Consider the following 21,222-nt stretch of genomic DNA (forward strand, 5'->3'; position numbering starts at 1 on the left):
GGCCGGGCGCGGTGGCTCACGCCTGTAATCCCAGCACTTTGGGAGGCCGAGGCGGGTGGATCACAAGGTCAAGAGATCTAGACCATCCTGGTCAACACGGTGAAACCCCATCTCTACTAAAAATACAAAAAATTAGCTGGGCATGGTGGCGCGTGCCTGTAATCCCAGCTACTCAGGAGGCTGAGGCAGGAGAATTGCCTGAACCCAGGAGACGGAGGTTGCGGTGAGCCGAGATCACGCCATTGCACTCCACACTGGGTAGCAAGAGCGAAACTCCGTCTCAAAAAAATAAAGGAAAAAAAATAAAAATAAAAATAAATCCTTTTTCTCTTTTTTTTTTTTAGTTCCCAAACCTCAATTCTTGACTTCTGTTATAAAAATACTTAACAAAATACCAGCAAAATGAATCCAGCAACATATTAAAGAAATCAATATATGCCATGACCAAGTGGGATTTATCCCAGGAATGCAAGGTTGGCTCACCATTCGAAAACCAATATAATACACCATATTACTAAAATTAAAAAAAAAATTTTTTTTAAATACATGATCACCTGAATAGAAGCAGAAAAACATCTGACAAAATCTAACACCCATTCCTCAAAAACTCTCAGCAAACCAGGAACAAAAGGAAATTTCCTTATTCTGATAAAAACCCACAGCTAATATAGCACACTAAGTGAAGGAAGCCAGTCACAAAAGACCAGATATGTGATTCCACTGATATGAAATGAAATTCCAGAGTTAGCAGATATATAGACGGAAGGCAGATTAGTGGCTTTTAGGGGTTGAAGAGAACTGAGAGTGAATGCTAATGGGTATGGAGCTTCTTTGGGGGTGACGAGATATTCTAAAATTAGGTATTTATGATGACTATACAACCCTGAATATACAAAAATCCACTCAGTTTGTATAGTTTAAAAGGTCAAATTTATGGTAACTATCTTAATAAAGCTGCACCCTTCAAAATTTCAGAAGTCCTTGCAACAAATATCCAATTTACCCAAAAAGGTTTACAACTCGTTTTAAATGGTTCTTCATATGGCTGACCCTTGAACAACATGGATTTGAACTACATGGGTTCACTTACACAAAGATTTTCTTCTGCCTCTGCCACACCTGAGGCAGCAAGGCCAACTCCTCTTCCCCTTCCTCCTCAGCTATTCAACATGAAGATGAGGAGAATAAAGACCTTTATGATGATGTTTCCATTTCAAAAATAGTAAATAAATTTTCCTTATGATTTTCTTAATAACATTCTTTTTTTCTGGATTCTAACCAAGGGGAAGATAAAAGGAAGAAAAAAATAATTCTTTTCTGTAACTTAATATAATACAGTATATATCAGTCCCCAACCCCCAGGCCGTGGACTGGTGCCAATCCATGACCTGTTAGGAACTAGACTGCATAGCAGGACATGAGTGGCAGGGGGGCAGGCGAGCAAGCAAAGCTTCATCTGTATTTACAGCCGCTCCCGATCACCTGCATTACCCCCTGAGCTCCATCTCCTGTCAGATCAGCAATGGCATTAGATTCTCATAGGCGTGTGAACACTATTGTGAACTGTGTATTCAAGGGATCTAAGTTGTGCAATCCTCATGGGAATCTAATGCCTGATGATCTGTCACTGTCTCCCATCATCATCAGAGAGAAACACCTAGTTGCAAGAAAACAAGCTCAGGGCTCCCTAATATAGAACCCAAATTCTATATTATGGTGAGTTGTATAATTATTGCATTATATATTACAATGCAGTAATAATATAAAGTGCACAATAAATGTGATGCGCTTGAATCATCCATTTCCCTGCCCCTCCAACACCATCTGTGGAAAAACTGTCTTCCATAAAACTGGTCCCTGATGCCAAAAAGGTTGGGAACCGCTGTAGTAACATGTACATATAACATACAAAATATGTGTTAACCAATTGTTTATGTTATTGGTACGGCTTCTGGTCAAGAGTAGGCTACCAGTAGCTAAGGTTTGGGAGGACTGAAAGTGATGTGTGAATTTTTGACCACCGTGAGAGGCTGGTGCCCCTAAACTCCACATTGCTCAAGGGTCAAGTGTATATAGAACAATCTAGGGCTGGGCACAGTGGCTCACGCCTGTAATCCCAGCACTTAGGAGGCCAAAGCAGGTGGATCACCTGAGGTCAGGAGTTCAAGACCAGCCTGGCCATCATGCTGAAACTCCCATCTCTACTAAAAATACAACAATTAGCCAGACATAGTGGCATACACCTGTAATTCCAGCTACTCAAGAAGCTGACAAGGGAGAATCATTTGAACCCGGGAGGTGGAAGTTGCAATGGGCCAAGATCACACACCAGCCTGGGTGACAGGGCAAGACTCTGCCTCAACACAAACCTGCATGTACCCAACATTTATGGTACACACTCAATGCTGCAAAACAGGACAAAAATCTCTAACAAAAAGGACATTTTTTTTCCCCTGCCTATACAAAGACAGGCAAGTTTCCTCTTTTATGAAATACAAACAGAAGAACCTGGAGGCTGGATGACTAAACTGCAGGGCATGAAAGGCACAGGTAAAGCCCATGGACAGCCCCAGCTCATACTAACAGGGCAAGGAACCTCACTGCACTCGTAGCTCGCAGCAGGGCAAGACCACAACACTCACCTCGAGTTCTTCACTGTCTTTGGGCTTCTCCTCAGAGGTCTGTTTAACAAAGTCAGGGATGAGGATTTCCAGTGTAGCTCGGGCTGTGAAAAAAAAGAGCCCAAGGATGAGGCTTGGGCACTGCCCTCTTCTCAGGGCTCAGGCAGATGTCCCACTATCCTGCAGAGTGAACTGTGCACTGCTGTCACCCATCCCCACAGCTCAGGGGCTGAGCAAGGATGCTGAGGAGTGGCAGCACTTCAGAGACAGGGTGAAAAGACAGAAGGAAAAGCCCATCCTAAGGAAAAGAGATGTGGGGCAGGCTACAGGAAAGCCTCACAGGCCATACTGGGTGTTTGCGCTCTCACCCTGAGGTCCTCACAGCAAAGGCAGAGAGGAGCTCGGAGCTGTGTGTTAGGGAACCACTTTGGTGGTACGTAAGAAAACGGCTTTGCAGGCCCTGGACCACACAGGGAGGACTGAGAGCAGGCTGCTGCAGTCACCTAGACCAGGTGGCAGTAGCAGTGGCTGCCATGGGTGGAAATACAGCCAGGTCTGAGACACTAGAGGGAGCTGCCGGAGCTCTGCCGGCAGAGCATGGGCATGATCACTGGGGGTTGGGGGTGTCACAGCCAAGGGCTGATGGCTCTGTTGACCCCACAGAGCTGTGAGTGCTAGCAAGGCACGGAGCCAAGATGTCTACAGGGCAGCCAGAGTCTGAGCAGGGAAAGTCTGGGCAGGGGAAGTTCCAGCACATGGGGAGGAAAGTGGGTGACCCCGCAGAGGGAAGAGCACACAGCCACACCCAAGGCATCTCCACCCCACACAAGGCTCCACTGCAAGTTATCGTCAAAATCTCCACAACGCCCACTTTGTTGAGCTGCAAAAGTCTCCTAGGCAGAATCTAAGATGGGCAGCAGGCCTTCTGGAAAACACACGGCAATGGCAGACACCTCAAAAATTGACCTGTGGGTGCAAGGGCCTGGGGTACACCCAACACCACCCTGCAAGAGGCCAACTAACACTGACGCTGGGGCAAATGGCTTTTTGTGAAAGAATGCCAACTACCACGAATGCTGGGCATGAACACAAATGGCAAGGACATGGTCCAAAACCTCCCCAGAACTGTGCTGTTCCAGGTGTTCTGCGTGGCTAGGCCTAAACATGGAGTGGGAGGACTCAGGAAATAGTGCTGGTAAGCGCCAGTACTGCTGGGGGAGGATGCCGAGAGCACGCTGGCCCGCTTCTCTTCTCTCCTGGCATGGCCACATGCTGCTCAGCTTAAAAACAAACTCACAAAACAGCGTGTGCCCAGCACAGCCCAGTTGGCTCCAGGCACACCCCTGAATATGTGCAGGGCCAGGACTAGGGAGGGACACACTGGCCCAGTTTTCACTCAGTAGTGAGCCCTTCTACTTCTAAGTCTCACATTTTACTCTATTTGAGTCTTTTCCAATGAGCATGTAACTATAAAAATCAAAGTAGATGATTACATAAATAAAATCAACATGCCCCACCACACCCCCCACCTGCCACCACTGCTCAGCCACTCCCTAACCAAATAGCAAGGCAGACACAGCAGGTAGCACGTGTCTTTGACACTCAAGCAAGCACATTACCAGCTTTATTCTTCGCAAGTTTTTTGCTGCTTGCAGTTCCAGATCCATAAGTCACACCATCAATGGTCACCGAGGCACCAAAAGGCTCACTTGGGTTCTCTTAAAATTAAAATTACTTGTTTTAAAACATATTAGTCAAGACATTAAAAGTGTGTGCATGATCTGCCCACGCCGACAGACAAGGTGCAGTCAGGGACTGTCCCTGCAGAGAGTGAGCCTATGCTTGACTGCAGAGACCTGGGGCTCCCTGGGACTGGAGACGGGCAGCAGACAGGCAGCAGCAAAGGGCACAGCTGGGAAAGTGGAGGGAAATGAGCACATGGGAGATGGTCAGCCAGAGGTGCAGCAGGAGGCTGGGGGCAGAGCCACCCGGGACAGTGACTGAGGTCTATGAAACATGGACACAGGGGTTGGGCGTGGTGGCTCATGTCTGTAATACCGGCACTTTGGGAGTCCGAGGCAGGCAAATCACAAGGTCAAGAGATCGAGACCATCCTGGCCAACATGGTGAAACCCTATCTCTATTAAAAATACAAAAATTAGCTGGGCATGGTGGCGTGCACCTGTAGTACCAGCTACTCGGGAGGCTAAGGCAAGAGAAATCACTTGAACCCGGGAGGCGGAGGTTGCAGTGAGCCAAGATCACACCACTGCTCTCCAGCCTGGCAATAGGGCAAAACTCCATCTCAAAAAAAAAAAAAAGATGGACACTGGACTGTCAGAGTGGGAAAGCACAAGATGTGGCTTGCCAAAAAAACACCACCCCAAAGGATGAGTGATCCCCAGGCTCCAGCTTCCAAGGGGAAAACAGACTGGTCTTCACAAAGGTGTGGTAAGGGTGCCCAAGGAAGACAGAGCTGGTGGGAAATGCATGTCCAACAACCCTTCAGACACCTGTGGGCACCGGGCGATCAGGGAAAGGACACAGTGCACGGCAGGGAGGCCTTGCTCGCAATAAGGCTGTCCATTTCCAAGCCACAAGCAAGGCAGATGGGGCAGGATGAGGAAGGTGGGGAGAGGGGACAGACTGGAAGGGGAAAGTACAGCCACCCACGCAGGTGGGACAATGCTCCAGGAAATAAGCCACCCATCTTCAGCGCACTGCTCTCTACCCTTCCCTACCCTTCCCTTCCCTTCCCTCCCATCACAGGAGAGTAGGGTTAGCGGTCAGCGCCTGCCTCCCTAGTCCTGACCGAAGTGATGCCTTGTGATTCTTTAGGACTGAAATGGAGAAGGTCAAACTTACCACATTCAAAGAAATTATAGACAGGGCGGACCTTGAGGACACGCTGCATGTACTCGTGCAGGATGCAGACCTCAGATTTTCCGTTGGGGTTAATTACAAACTCTGTCACAAAAAGGACCAACTCAGCAAGTGTGAAGAAGTGCCAAAAGCCAGCACACAGCTTCCTGTTACCATGTCAATAATGAGGGGCTCACCACCATGAATGTGGCAGGCCCCTGTATTCATGGAATAAACATAAGCTCCGAATGAAATGCAACTCATAAAACATGCCCTCAACACATCATATTAGAAACAACAGCATAACCAATCTGTTGATGTTAAAATACAGAGGCTTATACCTTTCTTTGTGGGTGCATCTTGCACTGATAAAGTAATGAGCTTCTGATTGGCCGGCAAGATGGGCCTCTCGGACTCTGCCTGCTTCCGCTTCATTTCTCGATTAAATTGCCGCCGCTCAGCCCAAGTCCTGAATTTTTTCACAGTAACTTGCTCAAAGTCAAAACGCTTCTCCAGGTAGCTTCGAAATTCCTCGAGATCTGTCCCAGATTTACCAGAGAACCAAATTACTTAACTTCCAACATAGAAGTCAGGTTTTTAAAGCCCAGTGCCTGGGGCTCCAGGCCACATGACACTATTTCCCTTCCCTGTTCCTTTCAAAGGGGAGGGAAGCAAAGAACGAAGGCCTCCCTATACCAGCTTAGATGATTCTGGCAGGTCCCTTCTAGATGAATTTCTGGGATGTTCTTTTACTTTATTTGGGGGAAGAACAAGAATATAAAAATGAAAAGGAAAAAAGAAAGCTTAGAAAAGTCAGATGGCTGGCCAGGCGTGGTGGCTCACGCCTGTAATCCCAGCACTTTGGGAGGCCGAGGTGGGTGGATCGAGGTCAGGAGTTCGAGACCAGCCTGACCAACATGGAGAAACCCCACCTTTAAAAAAAATTAAAAAATAAAAATATATTTTAAAAAGTCAGATGGCCTTCAGGACTTCCTCCGTGTATCAAAACAGGTACCTGAATGCCAGCAGCACCCGGGCTCCAGGTGCCCACCACCTCTCTGACAACCTCACTTTTTTCCCTCCAGCCATCCTGGCCACCTCTAAACTCAGCAACACAACCCAGGCAGCTCCCTGGACAGGGCCTGGCATTTGTCACATTTCCTCCCAGGCCACTTCCCCATCCTCAGCAACAGCCCCCACCACACAGGTCTTCTAGAGCACCCCACATTCCACAGAGTTATGAAGACAGACTGGGTAGTGATGTGCAGACAACCAGAAGCCCAGAAAATGGAAAGTGCTCTTTGAAAATAATCCAGCTGGCGGGCTCAAAGAGACCTGCCACCACTGAAGAGAGAACTAAGACTTGAATGGTGGGACTAGGCTAAAAGACATGAAAGAAAGAATGCAAAACACCAGCACACATTCAGCAAGCAACTGCAAGACTGAAGAGGGAACTGTCCATAGAATGGTGACAGTTTCCCAACACTGAGTCACAGACTGAAGAGGCTCACTGAGCTCATCAAGATAAATTAAAACAATGCCACATGAGCACATCCCACTGAAAAAGCAAGACTTCAGGAAAGATCATATAAGCAACCAGTAAGAACAAGGCCCACTGACAGTGCCAGCAGCCATCTCCCCAGCAGCCTCAGCCATGTGGGCCCCGCAGAGCCCAGGCACAGGAGCCTGGGGTGCTACACCCAGGCAGGTTCACGTAAGGGCAGGAAGACAGGCCTTCAACCACATAAAGAGTGGAGGTGTGCAGCCCCTTGCTCACAAGTGCGACTAGGAACTGGCAACAATGATGGCCTTCATTAGAAAAATAAGGCTCATGGGTCCCAGAAGCCAAGAAGAGAAGAAGACTCCTTAAAAAAACTCACCAACAGATTCGTCTTTGCACACCTCGACTTTGGCCTTCACCTGCCCCAGGGCCCCAGGGGCTGCCTCAGCCCCTAGTGGATCTTTCTCATCCGGGGGCCCCGGTTCAGCACCCATAGAGTCAGGCTCGTCCAGGGGGAACTCTAGCTCTGCAGATCGGCTCAGGGGCTTGACAGGGGACACGTCCCCACTGGGGGTGAGGTCAGTGCTTTGCTCCCGTTCCTCGTTGTCCTTCATTTTCTTATAATGCAGACAAGGGATGCTACTCAGAGGAGGGTCGTGTTTCTGTGGATAGCGAAATTGCAACATGGATTACAAGGACAACCCGAGAGTCTAAAACTCTGATGCCTCTCACTGGCCTCTGCTTGGCTGCAGTGCCGTGTGTGTGGATGTGCACGTTTTGGTCTGAGAACTTACAAGCCTAAAGTCACAACTGATGCCTCCCCTACCCGTATGCTTCCCGTTCCCAAGAAGTATGGCCTGGACCAGGTGACCACCCGAGACTCTCTGTGTAGGTACACCGGGACTCCAGAGTTATGGAATGTCATGATCCACCCGTCCGGCAGCGGCTCTGTAGGGGGGCGGCCACGACCTGCATAGGAAGACGAGAACATCCTATAATCACTTTAAAAACACTTGGAATGATTGCCACAGCAGCTCCTGCAACAAGAAATTGTTGGGTACTGGGTATATGTTTATCTGGGTCTTCACAGAGAATCAAGTGCCTGTGTGCCTTGCTCACTGCTATGCCTCCAGTCCAGGACAGATAGTACACGGCCTGAGGTGGGAATTTACACACGTCAAACCAGCACATGAAGGAGCACAAAACAAGTCTGTGCAAGATACAAGTCCCAACCTCAGCTCCTGCCTCCACATCTGGTGACCACTGTGGACACTGGAGACTTCTCTCCTGTCTGCCTGGTTGTGGCCAGAGGCATCCTGGGGCTGGGTGAGCTTTGCTAATAAACTGCATGGCTGTCAGCCACTGCTCCCAGTGGCCAGGTCTTTATCGTAATTGAAGTGCACTTTCGGCAGCATACAAAACACTGCTTCAAATTATTCAGTTTCTAAGTCGGTTTTTTTTTTTGAGAAGGAGTTTCGCTCTTGTTACCCAGGCTGGAGTGCAATGGCGCCATCTTGGCTCACCGCAACCTCCGCCTCCTGGGTTCAGGCAATTCTCCTGCCTCAGCCTCCTGAGTAGCTGGGATTACAGGCATGCGCCACCATGCCCAGCTAATTTTTTGTAGTTTTAGTAGAGACGGGGTTTCACCGTGTTGACCAGGATGGTCTCGATCTCTTGACCTCGTGATCCACCCGCCTCGGCCTCCCAAAGTGCTGGGATTACAGGCATGAGCCACCGCGCCCGGCAAGTCGGTTTTAATATACTACTCCCAACCCCTTCTTTGCTTCATAGGCAGTTGAGAGGAAGAGGTTTATAACTTATCAACCTGACACCTGCCACCAGGCCTGACTGCTGGGAAGAGTGTAAGGCAAAGATGTAACTAAAACTTAATTTTCTCACAGGTATTAGAAACAAATTAAAAATTTAGAAAGACCAGCCTAGGCAACACAACAAGACCCTGACTCTACAAAAAAATTGTTTAAATTATCCAGGCATAGTGGCACCTATAGTCCCAGCTACTCAGGAGGCCGAAGTGGGAGGATCACTTGAGCCTGGGAGGCTGAGGCTGCAATGAGCTATGATCATGCCTCTGCGCTCCAACCTGGATGATAGAGTAAAACCTCACCTCAAAAAAAAAAATTTTGAAACAAAAGAAAGCAAATTAAATCTTAAAAAATACACATAAGGGGAAAAAGTGCCAGTGACTCTCAGGGCCAGGTCCCCACCAAGTGGCCCTGACCCTGGACCTGACACCCCCACCCAGGCCACCATCAGGTGATGATCCAGGGAGGGACGATTAAAAGTCAGGGTTGCATGCACACGGGGGTACTCTCCCCACTGGGAATCAGGCCAAGATGGAGCTGCCTCCCACCAGTTTTGGGCTCAGTCAGGAGAAGCAGCAAATGGAACACGGAGCCAAGCAAGAGACGGGACATGGGTCCGTCGGGGCTGCTCCTGTGTGGCAGTGAATGGTCACAAAGCTGACCCAGTCACCTGAGGGGGGGTCACATGCAGCATGCAGCTATCCATTTGTAAGCGTTCAAGCATCCAGGCCAGAATGGCTGCTGACCTATGAGTTGCGCAGGATGAACGTGGGTTTACCTTCTGAATGAGCCTGCTGAAACTGCAGGAGAGCACCAAACCAGCCTCCTGGAGGCCCTGAGGTCAAGACTCCCACCTCCAGCCCCAGAAGGTACAGCCCCAGGTTTACCCTGCCTACTACCCTCCTGCTTAATTGCTACCAATACGACATAGGGGAATAGTGAAATTGCAACATGTGGCACCTGGCTGAGTTGTCTCCTCAACAGCCCAAGGAGGATGGTCATGTGATACACCCCCTTGCTTTGCTCCCAGTCACACCCTGCCACCTTCTGCACCTTAGTCCTCAGCCTGGGGTCCCACCTGTGAGCCTGGGTCCCCATTTGTCTCTTTAGTCCCTCTAGCGAGCCCCACATCTCCACCAGGACCCTCACAGGTACCTTCAAACCACCAACTCCAACTCCCCCAGCACCTGCACCACATCCAGGACAGAGCCTCACAGTGCAACTCTGGGCATCTCCCAAGTGCTCTCCCCGCTGCCCTCAACTAAGTTGAGGAAGTGTCACATCTAACAGGGCACTTCCACCCTGACTACCTGAAGTGCACACACCATGCTGTGGCCCAGGAGCCACATTGTTAAACAAAAATCAGTTAACACCACTTGCTTCTGGTGGCTTCCTGTGACACTTGGTCCAGAACCAGAACCTGGACCACAACTATCACCTGCCATCTCACTGTGCACCCACCTCTGGCCTTGGCCTCCACACCCTCCAGCTGATGGTCACGCTGGCTCCTGGCATACACCAACGTTCCCTCCTGACCCCCTCGGAAATCCCGTCCCATTCCTCTACACAGCACCTGCTGCTCTGTGGTTTCCACGGCACACACCAGGATCTGCAGCTGGGTCACGCATCCTGCGTGACAGACATGACTGTCCTGTCCTCAAACATGCCTCCACCCAGCCTGCTACCTGGCACCAGAGCTCTCTCAAAGCATTTCTGCTAAGGAAGCAACCGCCCTTCCACTGCCCTGGAACACCCACTGCTTCTGACCCACCCACGTACTTTTGAGCACTGTTTTAATCTTGGTCATCATCGGCTGCACACTCGTCTCTCCATCGGACGGATGGTCGCTGTCTCCACCATATTTTTCCTCTGTTCGCCTCTTTTTGGGGGCACAAAGACCTTCTTCCAGCAGAGCATCCACATCGTTGTCAAAGTCATCCTGCAAAACATGCTGTTGAGACACCAGAGCCCCTGGCGCCCATGCTCCTGCACCAGGAGAGCTCAACAGCATTCCTGAGAACACACACAGAAAGGAGGTGCTCTCAGGGGGCCTAGATGTGCCCATAGGGTGCATGATCATCTGAAAAACAAACGGGATGAAGCTACCAGCTGACACCAACACACCTGGTACAGGGGCACACACCACCAAAGAGCACGTCTCAGCAGCACCTGCCACCTCAGACACTGGATCAGGGGTGCAAGGCCTACCCATCGGCCAAATTTTTCATTAGGAAACTTTAAAAATCTGGACTTCTTACATCGTTAACTTCTCCACATTAACATTATTCCACCTCAGAGGGGATTTTGGTTTTGTGTTTTTAATTTCCCTATCAAAAAAATGCCACAATTTCCAAATCTCTTTGGGTTTTGCTAAGAGCCCTCTAGAGAAGGGGCCGCCAACATACCTCGTAGGGGAAATTCAAGGCCTCTTCGTCCACTCTGTCTCTCTGAACGATTGCTTTAGCCGTGAACCCGCCTGCTCCTTCTTCATCTAGCTCCAAATTGTCAGTAAAATCTTCTAACTCATCGAGCACTGCATACTCCACTCTCTTTTCCTGATCCAGCTCATTCTCCTCATCCTTCTTATCAGCACTCTCACCCCCTACGCCTACCCCATCACCAACACTCCCGCCAAAGGGACAAGCATGCACGTCCCCACTGACAGGGCTAAGGAGCAGACCGCACTCCGCCCGCACGTCGCGCTCCGCTCCTGTGTACAGCACCTTCCTGTCCTTACTCCTGCAGCTCTCGGTAAAGCTCACGCTAATCTTTACATCCTTAAGCAACTTAAGGTCAGGGGAGAACTTCCGGACCGCAGGTGCGTGCCGAGCGGTGCGCGGGCTGTGGCCACTACAGTTCGGGTCTATGAGGAGGCGGCCCTTAGAGAAGGATCCTTTGGAGAGAAGAGAAGCTCCGTAGAAGTTGAAGGGGTCCTCGGCAGGGAGTTCGGACTGTCCATCACCACCAGAGCCAACGTCCATTACCTCTGCACCACTGGACGTTTGCAGGGGAGGTGGTGGAGACTGCTCACGTGGCAGCGCTTGGAAGGGGCGAGCTCGGCTCTCCATCACCGCTTCTCCTGCGGGCCCACACGGGAGCGGAGAGGGACTCTCATCTGTCTCCATATTAAAAGCGCTTAAGACTAGTTTACAAGATCAGAGTTTTACAAGCCCTCACATAAATCTACACGGCTAACATGCACAAGTCCGCTGAGACCCGGGCGCATCCTGCCGCGCTGCGCGCTGGCGGCTTAGTCAAGCTGGCCACATTGCTCTTTTCATTAATGTAGACAGCTTTTAGAACCACTGCCTCAATTATTGGAAATCACAATGCACTCAGCTTAAGTGACTGGAGACTAAGCGAGTCTGTCTTCATGCCGGAGTGGCACCTTTCTTCTTCTACCTGCAAAGAAATTTAAAAATAACGTCACAAAATGACAGAAACCTTCCACTTCCCTGGTACCAAGTTAAAATCCAAGCACTATTAACAGCATAGTAAAGGGCTTAAAATAATATTCCCTAAGAGGACCTTTTAGGCATCAGAACAAACTAATCTTACTTTTTTTCTTCAGAACCTAAATTATAACTTAAATCCAAAGTTAAATATTTTGTTTACTGCCCACTTTAATTCCTACTTCAGACACACAAAAACAATATAATCATAAGGCTCAAAAAATATTTTTAAAATTTATACTAAACTCCACCACAGCATTCCTCTAACTCAGATAAGCAAGCATGCGGTGGGAGGCGCCCTTTCAGGAACACACAGAAGGCATGTGGCCTCCCTCAGGTCACCAGAGCACAGCAATCCACTCACCTGCAAGGGCTGGGTCAGTCAGAGGGCGAGCGCGAGACCCTCAGCTCAACTCTGCGGCACTAGGGGCCTCAGAGGCATGGCCAGGCGCCCTGCTACCCAGGGACCCCAGGGCTCTCCTGGGCCCACAGGATAGCACGTGGACGGGGACAGTGATGCAGCGTGCTGAGGTCACCAGAGGTGGCAGCATAGTTCTGTTCCAGATGGAGGAGAGGGGTGGGTGGCTGTGGGGATGGGACCTGCCAGGATTTGGGGTAGGGAGCCACAAGAGACAGCTGGAGCCAAGGCACAGAGAGGCCTGGGTGCCATCTGCAGCCCACTCCACCCTGGAGACAATAAGGAGCCACTGAGGGTGAAGCAACTCTCCTGCCACAATTAGGTTCCTACTTGAGAAAGGAGACTGACAGCTGTGCCAGGCAGAAGCAACTGCACCCAAGGCACAGGGACAGTCCTCTAGGCCAGAGGACAAAGGTGTGAAAGAGGCCCTGGAAATGGGCCAAGAACAGTGTCACAGAACTGACCGCATTTGTTGACCCAATGGAATTGGACAGCAGAGAAAACAGGGAACTAAAGACAAGGAAGGACACCCAAATTCCAGCATGCAGGCGGAAGCCTGGCAAGGAGAACAGAGGGGACCTCCAGGCAGGCTCTGAAGGTGTTGAGGCTACAGCTCTAGAGCCATGCCTGGACCAGAAACAGAAGGTCAGGACGTACTGAGGAAGTAGTCGCTAAACCCACAGGAGGAAGGCCATCCAGAGATGAGGGTTAAGGATGCAACTCTAGGAAGCCTCACTACAGAGGAAGCATGAAGGGATAACATGAAGCAGGGAAGGTGGGTCTGAGGGGGCAGCCAGAAAACCCAGGGGCCCAGGAGGGTCGGCATCAGAGCAGGAGGAGCACATGCAGACACACGCACATGCACACTCCCACAACGTGCACAGGAACACGCATGCATGCACACGCGTGCACATCCGTGCAGATGCACACATGCACGCGGCACTGCATGACATACATCCCCCCAAGATTCCCAGAAAGAACAGGAGACGCAGACATCACGCATTTAACAAGGGATAGGGCACGGTGGCTGTACTTCGAAGGGGACATCACATGAAAACAAGAGACTAGTTTAGGTTTAATCAGTACACTTAACAACTATCCACTGACCACCTACTCCAAAGAACACACTACATGGATAAGAGACAAGGTCGCAGGGCTTGGACACACTGGCAGAGCAATGACCATCATGCTGTCACTCCATTTCCTGGATTCTAAGATGTCCTAACATTTCTGAATCCAGTGGGAATTTCTCACAGTACTTCCCCAAAGATGTGTCCATCAAAGGTGCTGAGGATCAAGGAAACAGTACAGAGCTAATAACCAACTATAAAGTGCCAAAGACGCTCAGGAGGCCGTGGGCAACAGCCAAGCAGGCATGAGAAACATTAAGTTGGGTGAGGCCAATCTCCTGGCAACCAAGAAAGACCGTTTCAGAGAACAGACAGAGGGCTCAATGCGCCCAGTGCCACTGACTACAAAGAAGACCACGACCAGATACCTCAGAATCTAGCAGTCCCATAGAGACCCTGGTGAATCAATCCATGAGTCTGGTACACAAAAAGCTACTTGAAGAAACCACAGTAGCAGGGAATTAGAGACCAACAATGGGATGAAATGGGGAAGCCTGCTACCACAGAAGGCAAAGAAGCAGCCACAGTAGGCTTTCCAAGCAAAGGTGCTAATAGGGGCTGAGCTGCGGCCCTAAGGAAATGCACACCGGGGCGGCCTGGCGCTGTGCAATCGAGTGAGTTCCTTGGGAAAGCAGGAAACCTGCCCAGCCCCAGAGCTCAGCGGTGGGCAGTCCTGGGCAAGTTTCTTAACTCCCCTCTGTAAGCTTTCTCCATTCATGGCATACACACAGGCTATCCTAGATGCTGCAGACAAAGGCGGACAAAACCCTGCTCCACAGAGCTCACATTTTAGCAAGAGAGATGGACTGCTAACAACTAAAATGAGCATGTACCCTGTCACATACCAATAGGTGTTCAAGCAAAAACAAAACAAGGAAAGCACTGAGGAAGGGGAGGCAGTTTTAGAAAAGGGGATCGGAGAAGGTCTCATGGCCTGCATCCACGTGAAGGCAGAGGAGTGAGGCAGGTGGGTAACAGGGCTGGGAGGAGTGGATGTTCCAGGTGACAGTGAGAAGAACAGCAGAGGGGCGGGGTCAGCAGTGTCGTGTGGTGGGGTGAGGCAGTGTGCTGAGGGGACTTGACAGTGAGCCAGGTTCATGAGGGCAGATGGATCAGGGCTGGTCCTCCGAGGCTGCTGCCAGGACTTTGGCTCTTAGTGAGAGAGATGGACCACTGGACAGGAGGGCCCACACAAGTGGCATCCGCTGATTCCAGGATAGCAGTGGTGGCGAACCCTCAGGCAGGCCCTGTTCTAAGCACTTTAAGCATTTTAAGTCACGTAGTTCTCACACAGCACTGTGAAAGACAGGTTCACCCATGTGCTGAAGGTCACACAGCTAGCAAGTGGTAGAGCTGCTTTATAAGCAGGCAAGCGGCTTGCATCTACTGCCTCTGTTTTATACCTGCTTACTGTTTAAAAGAATCTCTCCGTGTCCAGGCATGGTGGCTCATGCCTGTAATCCTAGCACTTTGGGAGGCTGAGGCAGGCAGATCATTTGAGGTCAGGAGTTCGAGACCAGCCTGGCCAACATGGTGAAACCCCATCTCTACTAAAAATACAAAAATCAGCCGGGTGTGGTGGTGGACGCCTGTAGTCCCAGCTACTTGGGAGGCTGAGGCAGGAGAATCGCTTAATCCCAGGAGGCAGAGGTTGCAGTGAACCAAGGTCATACCACTGCACTCCAAACTGGGCTACAGAGCGAGATTCTGTCTCAAAAAATAAAAAATTAAAAAATAAGAATCACTCCGTGGGCCAGATATGGTGGCTCACGCCTGTAATCCCAGCACTTTGGGAGGCCGAGGCAGGCAGATCACGAGGTCAAGAGATCGAGACCATCCTGGCCAACATGTGAATCCCTGTCTCTACTAAAAGTACACACACACACACACAAAAATTAGCCTGATATGGTGGCACATGCCTGTGGTCCCAGCTACGCAGGAGGCTGAGGCGGAAGAATCGCTTGAACCCAGGAGGTGGAGGTTGCAGTGAGCCGAGATTGTGCCACTGCACTCCAGCCTGGCAACGGAGCAAGACTCCATCCCCAAGAAATAAAAAATTCACTCTGTGTCCAGAAAAATTTTAGGTGGAGGATGGGGAGTGAGGACCAAAGAGAATTAGAGGCTCACCAGGTAGCCTGGGCCAGGATGTTAACTTGGAGATGGTGAGAAATGGTCTGTGCCTAGAAATAGAAGGTGAGCTAACAGGGCCTCCTTAGAACTGCATGACGGTGTAAGAAAGAGAGGAATCAAAGGGACTTTAGACAGGCACAAAAAATGTTTTGGCATGGGTGAAGATTTGAGTTTCGTTTGGATATGGCTACTTGGCACCAAAGTAACACATGGAGAGGTGGAAGATGTGGCTAGAAGCAGCAGATGAGCTCAGAAGGGAGGCCAGGGCTGGAGCTGTGAAGATCTTAAGGAAAGTTGGCATTAAAGCCAGGAGGCTGGATGACATCACAAAGGAGGGGGCTACCACAGGAGAGTCTAAGGCTGGGCAAGTCAGCCAGAGGCTCATTTCCTACCCCAAGGTCACGGTGAGACTACAAAACCACCCCTGGGAGTACTCCACACAGTGCCTGGCCACAAAGGGCGCAAAGCGGAGCTCTCCGCCCTTAGGCTTCCCCCCTGCTCCTGCTGGCCAAACACCGGATGCAAACCCTGCCTTGCCAACAGGACCACCAGCCGGGAATGGGCTCACAGCAAGCTCCCTTTAGCACGGGGAGAAAACCCATACACTTGGACAGCACCCTTCCTCCTAGTCCACTTGCTGTACTGGCTAACCGAGGCACTGGCTGTGGCCGGCCAGCACCAATGCCAGCGCGGTGAGTGCTGCCTTTTGGTCAAGTGTCTCCCGCTGCAACCTCCCGCCCAATCCAGAGGCAGTATGACCTCATCCATTCCTTTTGTCATCCTCCAACAGGCCTCACAGCCCGCACTCAGGGCAGCAGCGGCCCACCCCGGGCTGCCCATCCACTCCCTTTTGTGAGTGAAGGCCTGCAGCAGGGTTTGGGGCCAGTCCCACACCTGGGAGTCTAGTCTGGCCAGGAAACAGTGGATCCTCGCCTGGTGGTTGGCCTCGAACAGTCGACAGCCATAGACGGGACTGCCGTGCAGAAACAAGATACATGCAAGCATGCAAAACGGCAAACCAGACTCCTGCCACAAGCAACCCAAGTCCATCGGATGACACCAGACAGGCATCACTGTCAACAGGTTGCCCCCTTCCATTTATTTCCGCCATGCTCATTGTTACAACAAAACCGTAACGCAGTTATCTACGTGACACTCAACCCGTGAGCATCTGGTGGACAAAAAGATTGAGGCGACTTCTTGGATTTCCCAAACTGTGTTAAAGCTGGCAGGGTCCCAGGCGAGCACTGTCCCTGTCCACACCTTTCCCGCCTGAAAGCGATGCTGGGCTTCGGGCCCGTCGGGCGAGAAGCCGCTTTACCCGGGCGGACAGCGACGAGTATCGGCGACGCCTGGGCCCGGGGCCCGCCCCCCAGCCCCGTCGGGGTCCCCACCCCGCGCTCTCCGCCGCCCGCGGCCATGTTGCCTCACAAAGGCCGAGCTCCGAGTCCCCTCCCCGCCCCGCCCCGCCCCGCGCCCGGGCCCGCAGCCTCGGTCCCGGAGGGAGGCGGGAGGGAAAGGCGCGCCCTCGCGCAGGCCGCAGCGCTCGCCCGCCCGCCCGCGGGGCGCCCCTCGCGCCCCGCACCTACCTGAGGCGCCCGCGGCCTGCCCGAGCAGCCCGCAGCCCGACCACAGCCGGGAGAGCCTCACCGCCGGGCTGCCGCAGCCATCTGGAAAGGCTGTCCAGGATCTCCGGTCGCCGGGACCCGCCTGTCGCGCCGGGCGAGCGGAGGGCGGGCCTTCGCAGCGTGTGGCCAATCCCCGCACGCGGCCGCCCCGCATCGGGGGAGCCGCGGAGCGGGCTGCCGAGGCAGCCAATCGTCGGCGCGCAGCGCGCGTGTCCGCGGTGCGCAGCCCAATAGCGCGGCCGCACAGGCGGGACCAGGCGCCCAGGCCGCGGTCGCGCTAACGGTCGCTGCCCGGGCGGGGCTCGTCGGACGGAGGGCGGTGGCCGCGGGGAGCGCCGGGAACGGGAAGCGCGGGGAATGCCGGGAGCAGGGGAGCGCGGGAAACGCGGGGAGCGCCGGGAACAAGGAGCGCAGAGTACGCCGGGATCTGACCGGCGGACGAGCCACCTTCTGTAGAGACCGCAAAAGACAAGTGCACACACAGTCGTTACACAACGCGGTTAAAAGCATCCCTGTGGGCCAGGCGCGGTGGCTCACGCCTGTAATCCAAGCACTTTGGAGGCCAAGGCGGGCAGATCACCTGAGGGCGGGAGTTCAAGACCAGCCTGACCAACATGGTGAAACGCCGTCTTTGAAAAATAAAAAAATAGGCCGGGTGCGGTGGCTCAAGCCTGTAATCCCAGCACTTTGGGAGGCCGAGGCGGGTGGATCACGAGGTCAAGAGATCGAGACCATCCTGGTCAACATGGTGAAACCCCGTCTCTACTAAAAATACAAAACATTAGCTGGGCATGGTGGCGCGTGCCTGTAATCCCAGCTACTCAGGAGGCTGAGGCAGGAGAATTGCCTGAACCCAGGGGGCGGAGGTTGCGGTGAGCCGAGATCGCGCCATTGCACTCCAGCCTGGGTAACAAGAGTGAAACTCTGTCTCAAAAAAAAAAAAAGAAAAAGAAAAAAATAAGAATAAATAAAAAATAAAAAAGCATCCCTGTATCAGACATAATCATTGACAAAGAACGCGTGTGCTCAACTGTCTGGCGCTTTTCCATTTGCTAATACTATAACAGGAGTTCCAAAACAGGGAGGGTTAGGCCAGGCGCAGTGGCTTGCGCCTGTAATCCCAGAGCTCAGGGAGGTCGAAGCAGGAGGACTACTTGAGCTGGCCCCCAGTATCTACAGTTGGTTTTTTTTTTTTGAGGCAGAGCCTCGCTCTGTCGCCCAGGCTGGAGTGCAGTGGCACGATCTCAGCTCCCTGCAACCTCCGCCTCCCGGGTTCAAGCGATTCTTCTGCCTCAGCCTCTCGAGTAGCTAGGGCTAGAGGCAAGCGCCACCACGCACGGCTAATTTTTTTATTTTTAGTAGAAACAGTTTCACCCTATTGGCCAGGCTGGTCTCGAACTCCTGATCTGGTGATCCGCCTGCCTCGGCCTCCCGAAGTGCTGGGATTACAGGCGTGAGACACTGCTCCCGGACCAAAAAAAAATTTTTTTCTTTTTTTATATATTTTATATACTTTTTTTTAAATTACTCTTTTTTTTTCTTTTAAATAGAGACGGGGTTTCACCATGTTGGCCAGGATGGTGTTGATCTCTTGACCTCGTGATCCGCCCGTCTCGGCCTCCCAAAGTTTTGGGATTACAGGCGTGAGCCACTGCGCCTGGCCCCCAAAAAAAATTTTTTTTTTTTTTTTGAGACGGAGTTTCGCTCTTGTTACCCAGGCTGGAGTGCAATGGCGCTATCTCGGCTCACCGCAACCTCCGCCTCCTGGGTTCAGGCAATTCTCCTGCCTCAGCCTCCTGAGTAGCTGGGATTACAGGCACACGCCACCATGCCCAGCTAATTTTTTGTATTTTTAGTAGAGACGGGGTTTCACCATGTTGACCAGGATGGTCTCGATCTCTTGACCTCGTGATCCACCCGCCTTGGCCTCCCAAAGTGCTGGGATTATAGGCTTGAGCCACCGCGCCCGGCCCAAAAATTTTTTTAATTAGCTGGCATGGTGGCGCACGCCTGTGGTCCGAGCTACTCAGAAGGCTCAGGTGGGAGGATCACCTAAGTTCAGGAGTTCCACACTGCACTGATTCAAGATTGCACCACTTTCACTCCAGCCTGAGTGACAGCACGAGATGCTGTCTCAAAAAAAAAAAAATTAGCTACTGTGATGGTGCACACCTGTAGTCCCAGCTACTTAGGAGTCTGAGGCAGGAGAATCGCTTGAAACTGGGAGACGGAGGTTTAGTGAGCCAAGATTGTGCCACTGCACTCCATCCTGGCAACAGAGCAAGACTCCGTCTCAAAAAAAAAACATTAGCCGGGCATGGTGGTGGGTGCCTGTCATCCCAGCTACTCTACAGGCTGAGATAGAATTACTTGAACCTGGTAGGCAGAGGTTGCAGTAAGCCAAGATCGAGCCACTGCACTCCAGCATGGATGACAGCAAGACTCCATCTCAAAAAAACAAAAAAATAGTGAGTAAAAAGATGAAAAACAGATTTTGTTTTTGTTTGCAGGGTTGCCAAGTTTCTCCCCCATGATACTAATTGCCTAGGGAAAATAGCATTTTTAGAGTGGAAAAAACCCTGGGAGACACCAGTTTTAACCAAGCCATCAAGGTTGCCAGCAAACTTAGCAAAGTGTACCATTTAAATGTGTGCATTGCAAAAAGAAAAAATAAAATAAAAAATAAAAAAAAACACAAAGAAGGCTGGGCGTGGTGGCTCACACCTGTAATCCAAGCACTTTGGAGGCCAAGGCGGTCGGATCAACTGAGGTCAGGAGTTCAAGACCAGCCTGACCAACATGGTGAAACCCCGTCTTTAAAAAAAACACACAAAGAAAAATACATGCGTTGCATTATATATCAATTCTGCCTCAATAGAAATGAAAAAAGACCCAGTAAGAGGACATACTGTGGTCCTCCTGAGAAGGACAAACGCTCACTTGTATTTTTGCCCAAAAGGCAGAATCTGAACGAAGAGCAGAAAACCCCAAATTAGGGGCATTCTGCAAAATCACCAGCCAGTGCTTTTCAAGTGTCAGGATCATTCAAGTCATAGATACACTGAGGAGCCATCTTCGATTAAAAGAGATAACTAAATGCAATGTGCAATCCACACCATAGCTGGGATCCTGGCTCAGAAAAGAGACATTAGTGAGACAGTTGATAGAATTCACACAAGACCTGTAGTTTAGTTAATAGCATTGTATTGACAAAAGATTATTTGCTTGGCCAAACTTTAGTCAGGCTCCTAAACCTTTTAGGCGCATCTGTGTGATTTCCAGTTCAGCAAGAACCACCCAGCTTTTGATATCTGATTGCCCTCGATACTGATGAAATTCCTCATCCTCCACCATCCTCTAGGTGATGTCTAATCACCCCAGCCTGTCTTCGGAAAAAATCCTCTTAGGTCAGCTTAGCCAGAATCCCCCTTATCTCTCATGTTTCTTCTTAGTAATTTTCAATCCACTGACCCCCACCCTGCTTCTTGACTATCAGTTCCCACTTGTCCATGCTGTATTCAGAGTTCAGCCCAATCTTTCCCCTGCAAAACCCCATTGCCTGTGGTCCATATGCCTTGCTCCTGAATAAGGCCTTCCCTTCCCTCCCATGCTTTGACAAGGACTGAATACTTTCTTCTTCTTTTTTTTTTTTTTTTT

At 51.1% G+C, this 21,222-nt stretch overlaps 1 protein-coding gene across 2 annotated transcripts in view; it reads right to left on the reverse strand.

The window, feature by feature from the left end:
- DGCR8 (DGCR8 microprocessor complex subunit) overlaps positions 1 to 17,686 on the reverse strand; it is a 33,103-nt gene extending 15,417 nt beyond the window's left edge. Inside the window, exons 1-9 of one of the 2 annotated variants that reach the window (XM_017512047.2) lie at positions 17,527 to 17,686; positions 11,213 to 12,209; positions 10,587 to 10,746; positions 7,811 to 7,953; positions 7,364 to 7,646; positions 5,825 to 6,022; positions 5,487 to 5,588; positions 4,241 to 4,339; positions 2,643 to 2,725 (exon numbers count right to left, since the gene is read on the reverse strand). In XM_017512047.2, the coding sequence (XP_017367536.1) occupies positions 2,643 to 2,725; positions 4,241 to 4,339; positions 5,487 to 5,588; positions 5,825 to 6,022; positions 7,364 to 7,646; positions 7,811 to 7,953; positions 10,587 to 10,746; positions 11,213 to 11,932 (1,788 nt within the window). In that variant the 5' untranslated portion in view covers positions 11,933 to 12,209; positions 17,527 to 17,686. The remainder of the gene's footprint in view (positions 1 to 2,642; positions 2,726 to 4,240; positions 4,340 to 5,486; positions 5,589 to 5,824; positions 6,023 to 7,363; positions 7,647 to 7,810; positions 7,954 to 10,586; positions 10,747 to 11,212; positions 12,210 to 17,526) is intronic. The other variant, XM_037732651.1, reaches the window with a different exon arrangement.
- Positions 17,687 to 21,222: the final 3,536 nt, after the last annotated feature.

This window comes from Cebus imitator, unplaced genomic scaffold (genome assembly GCF_001604975.1).
Source record: "Cebus imitator isolate Cc_AM_T3 unplaced genomic scaffold, Cebus_imitator-1.0 Scaffold461, whole genome shotgun sequence".
NCBI classification, from domain to species: Eukaryota; Metazoa; Chordata; class Mammalia; order Primates; family Cebidae; genus Cebus; species Cebus imitator.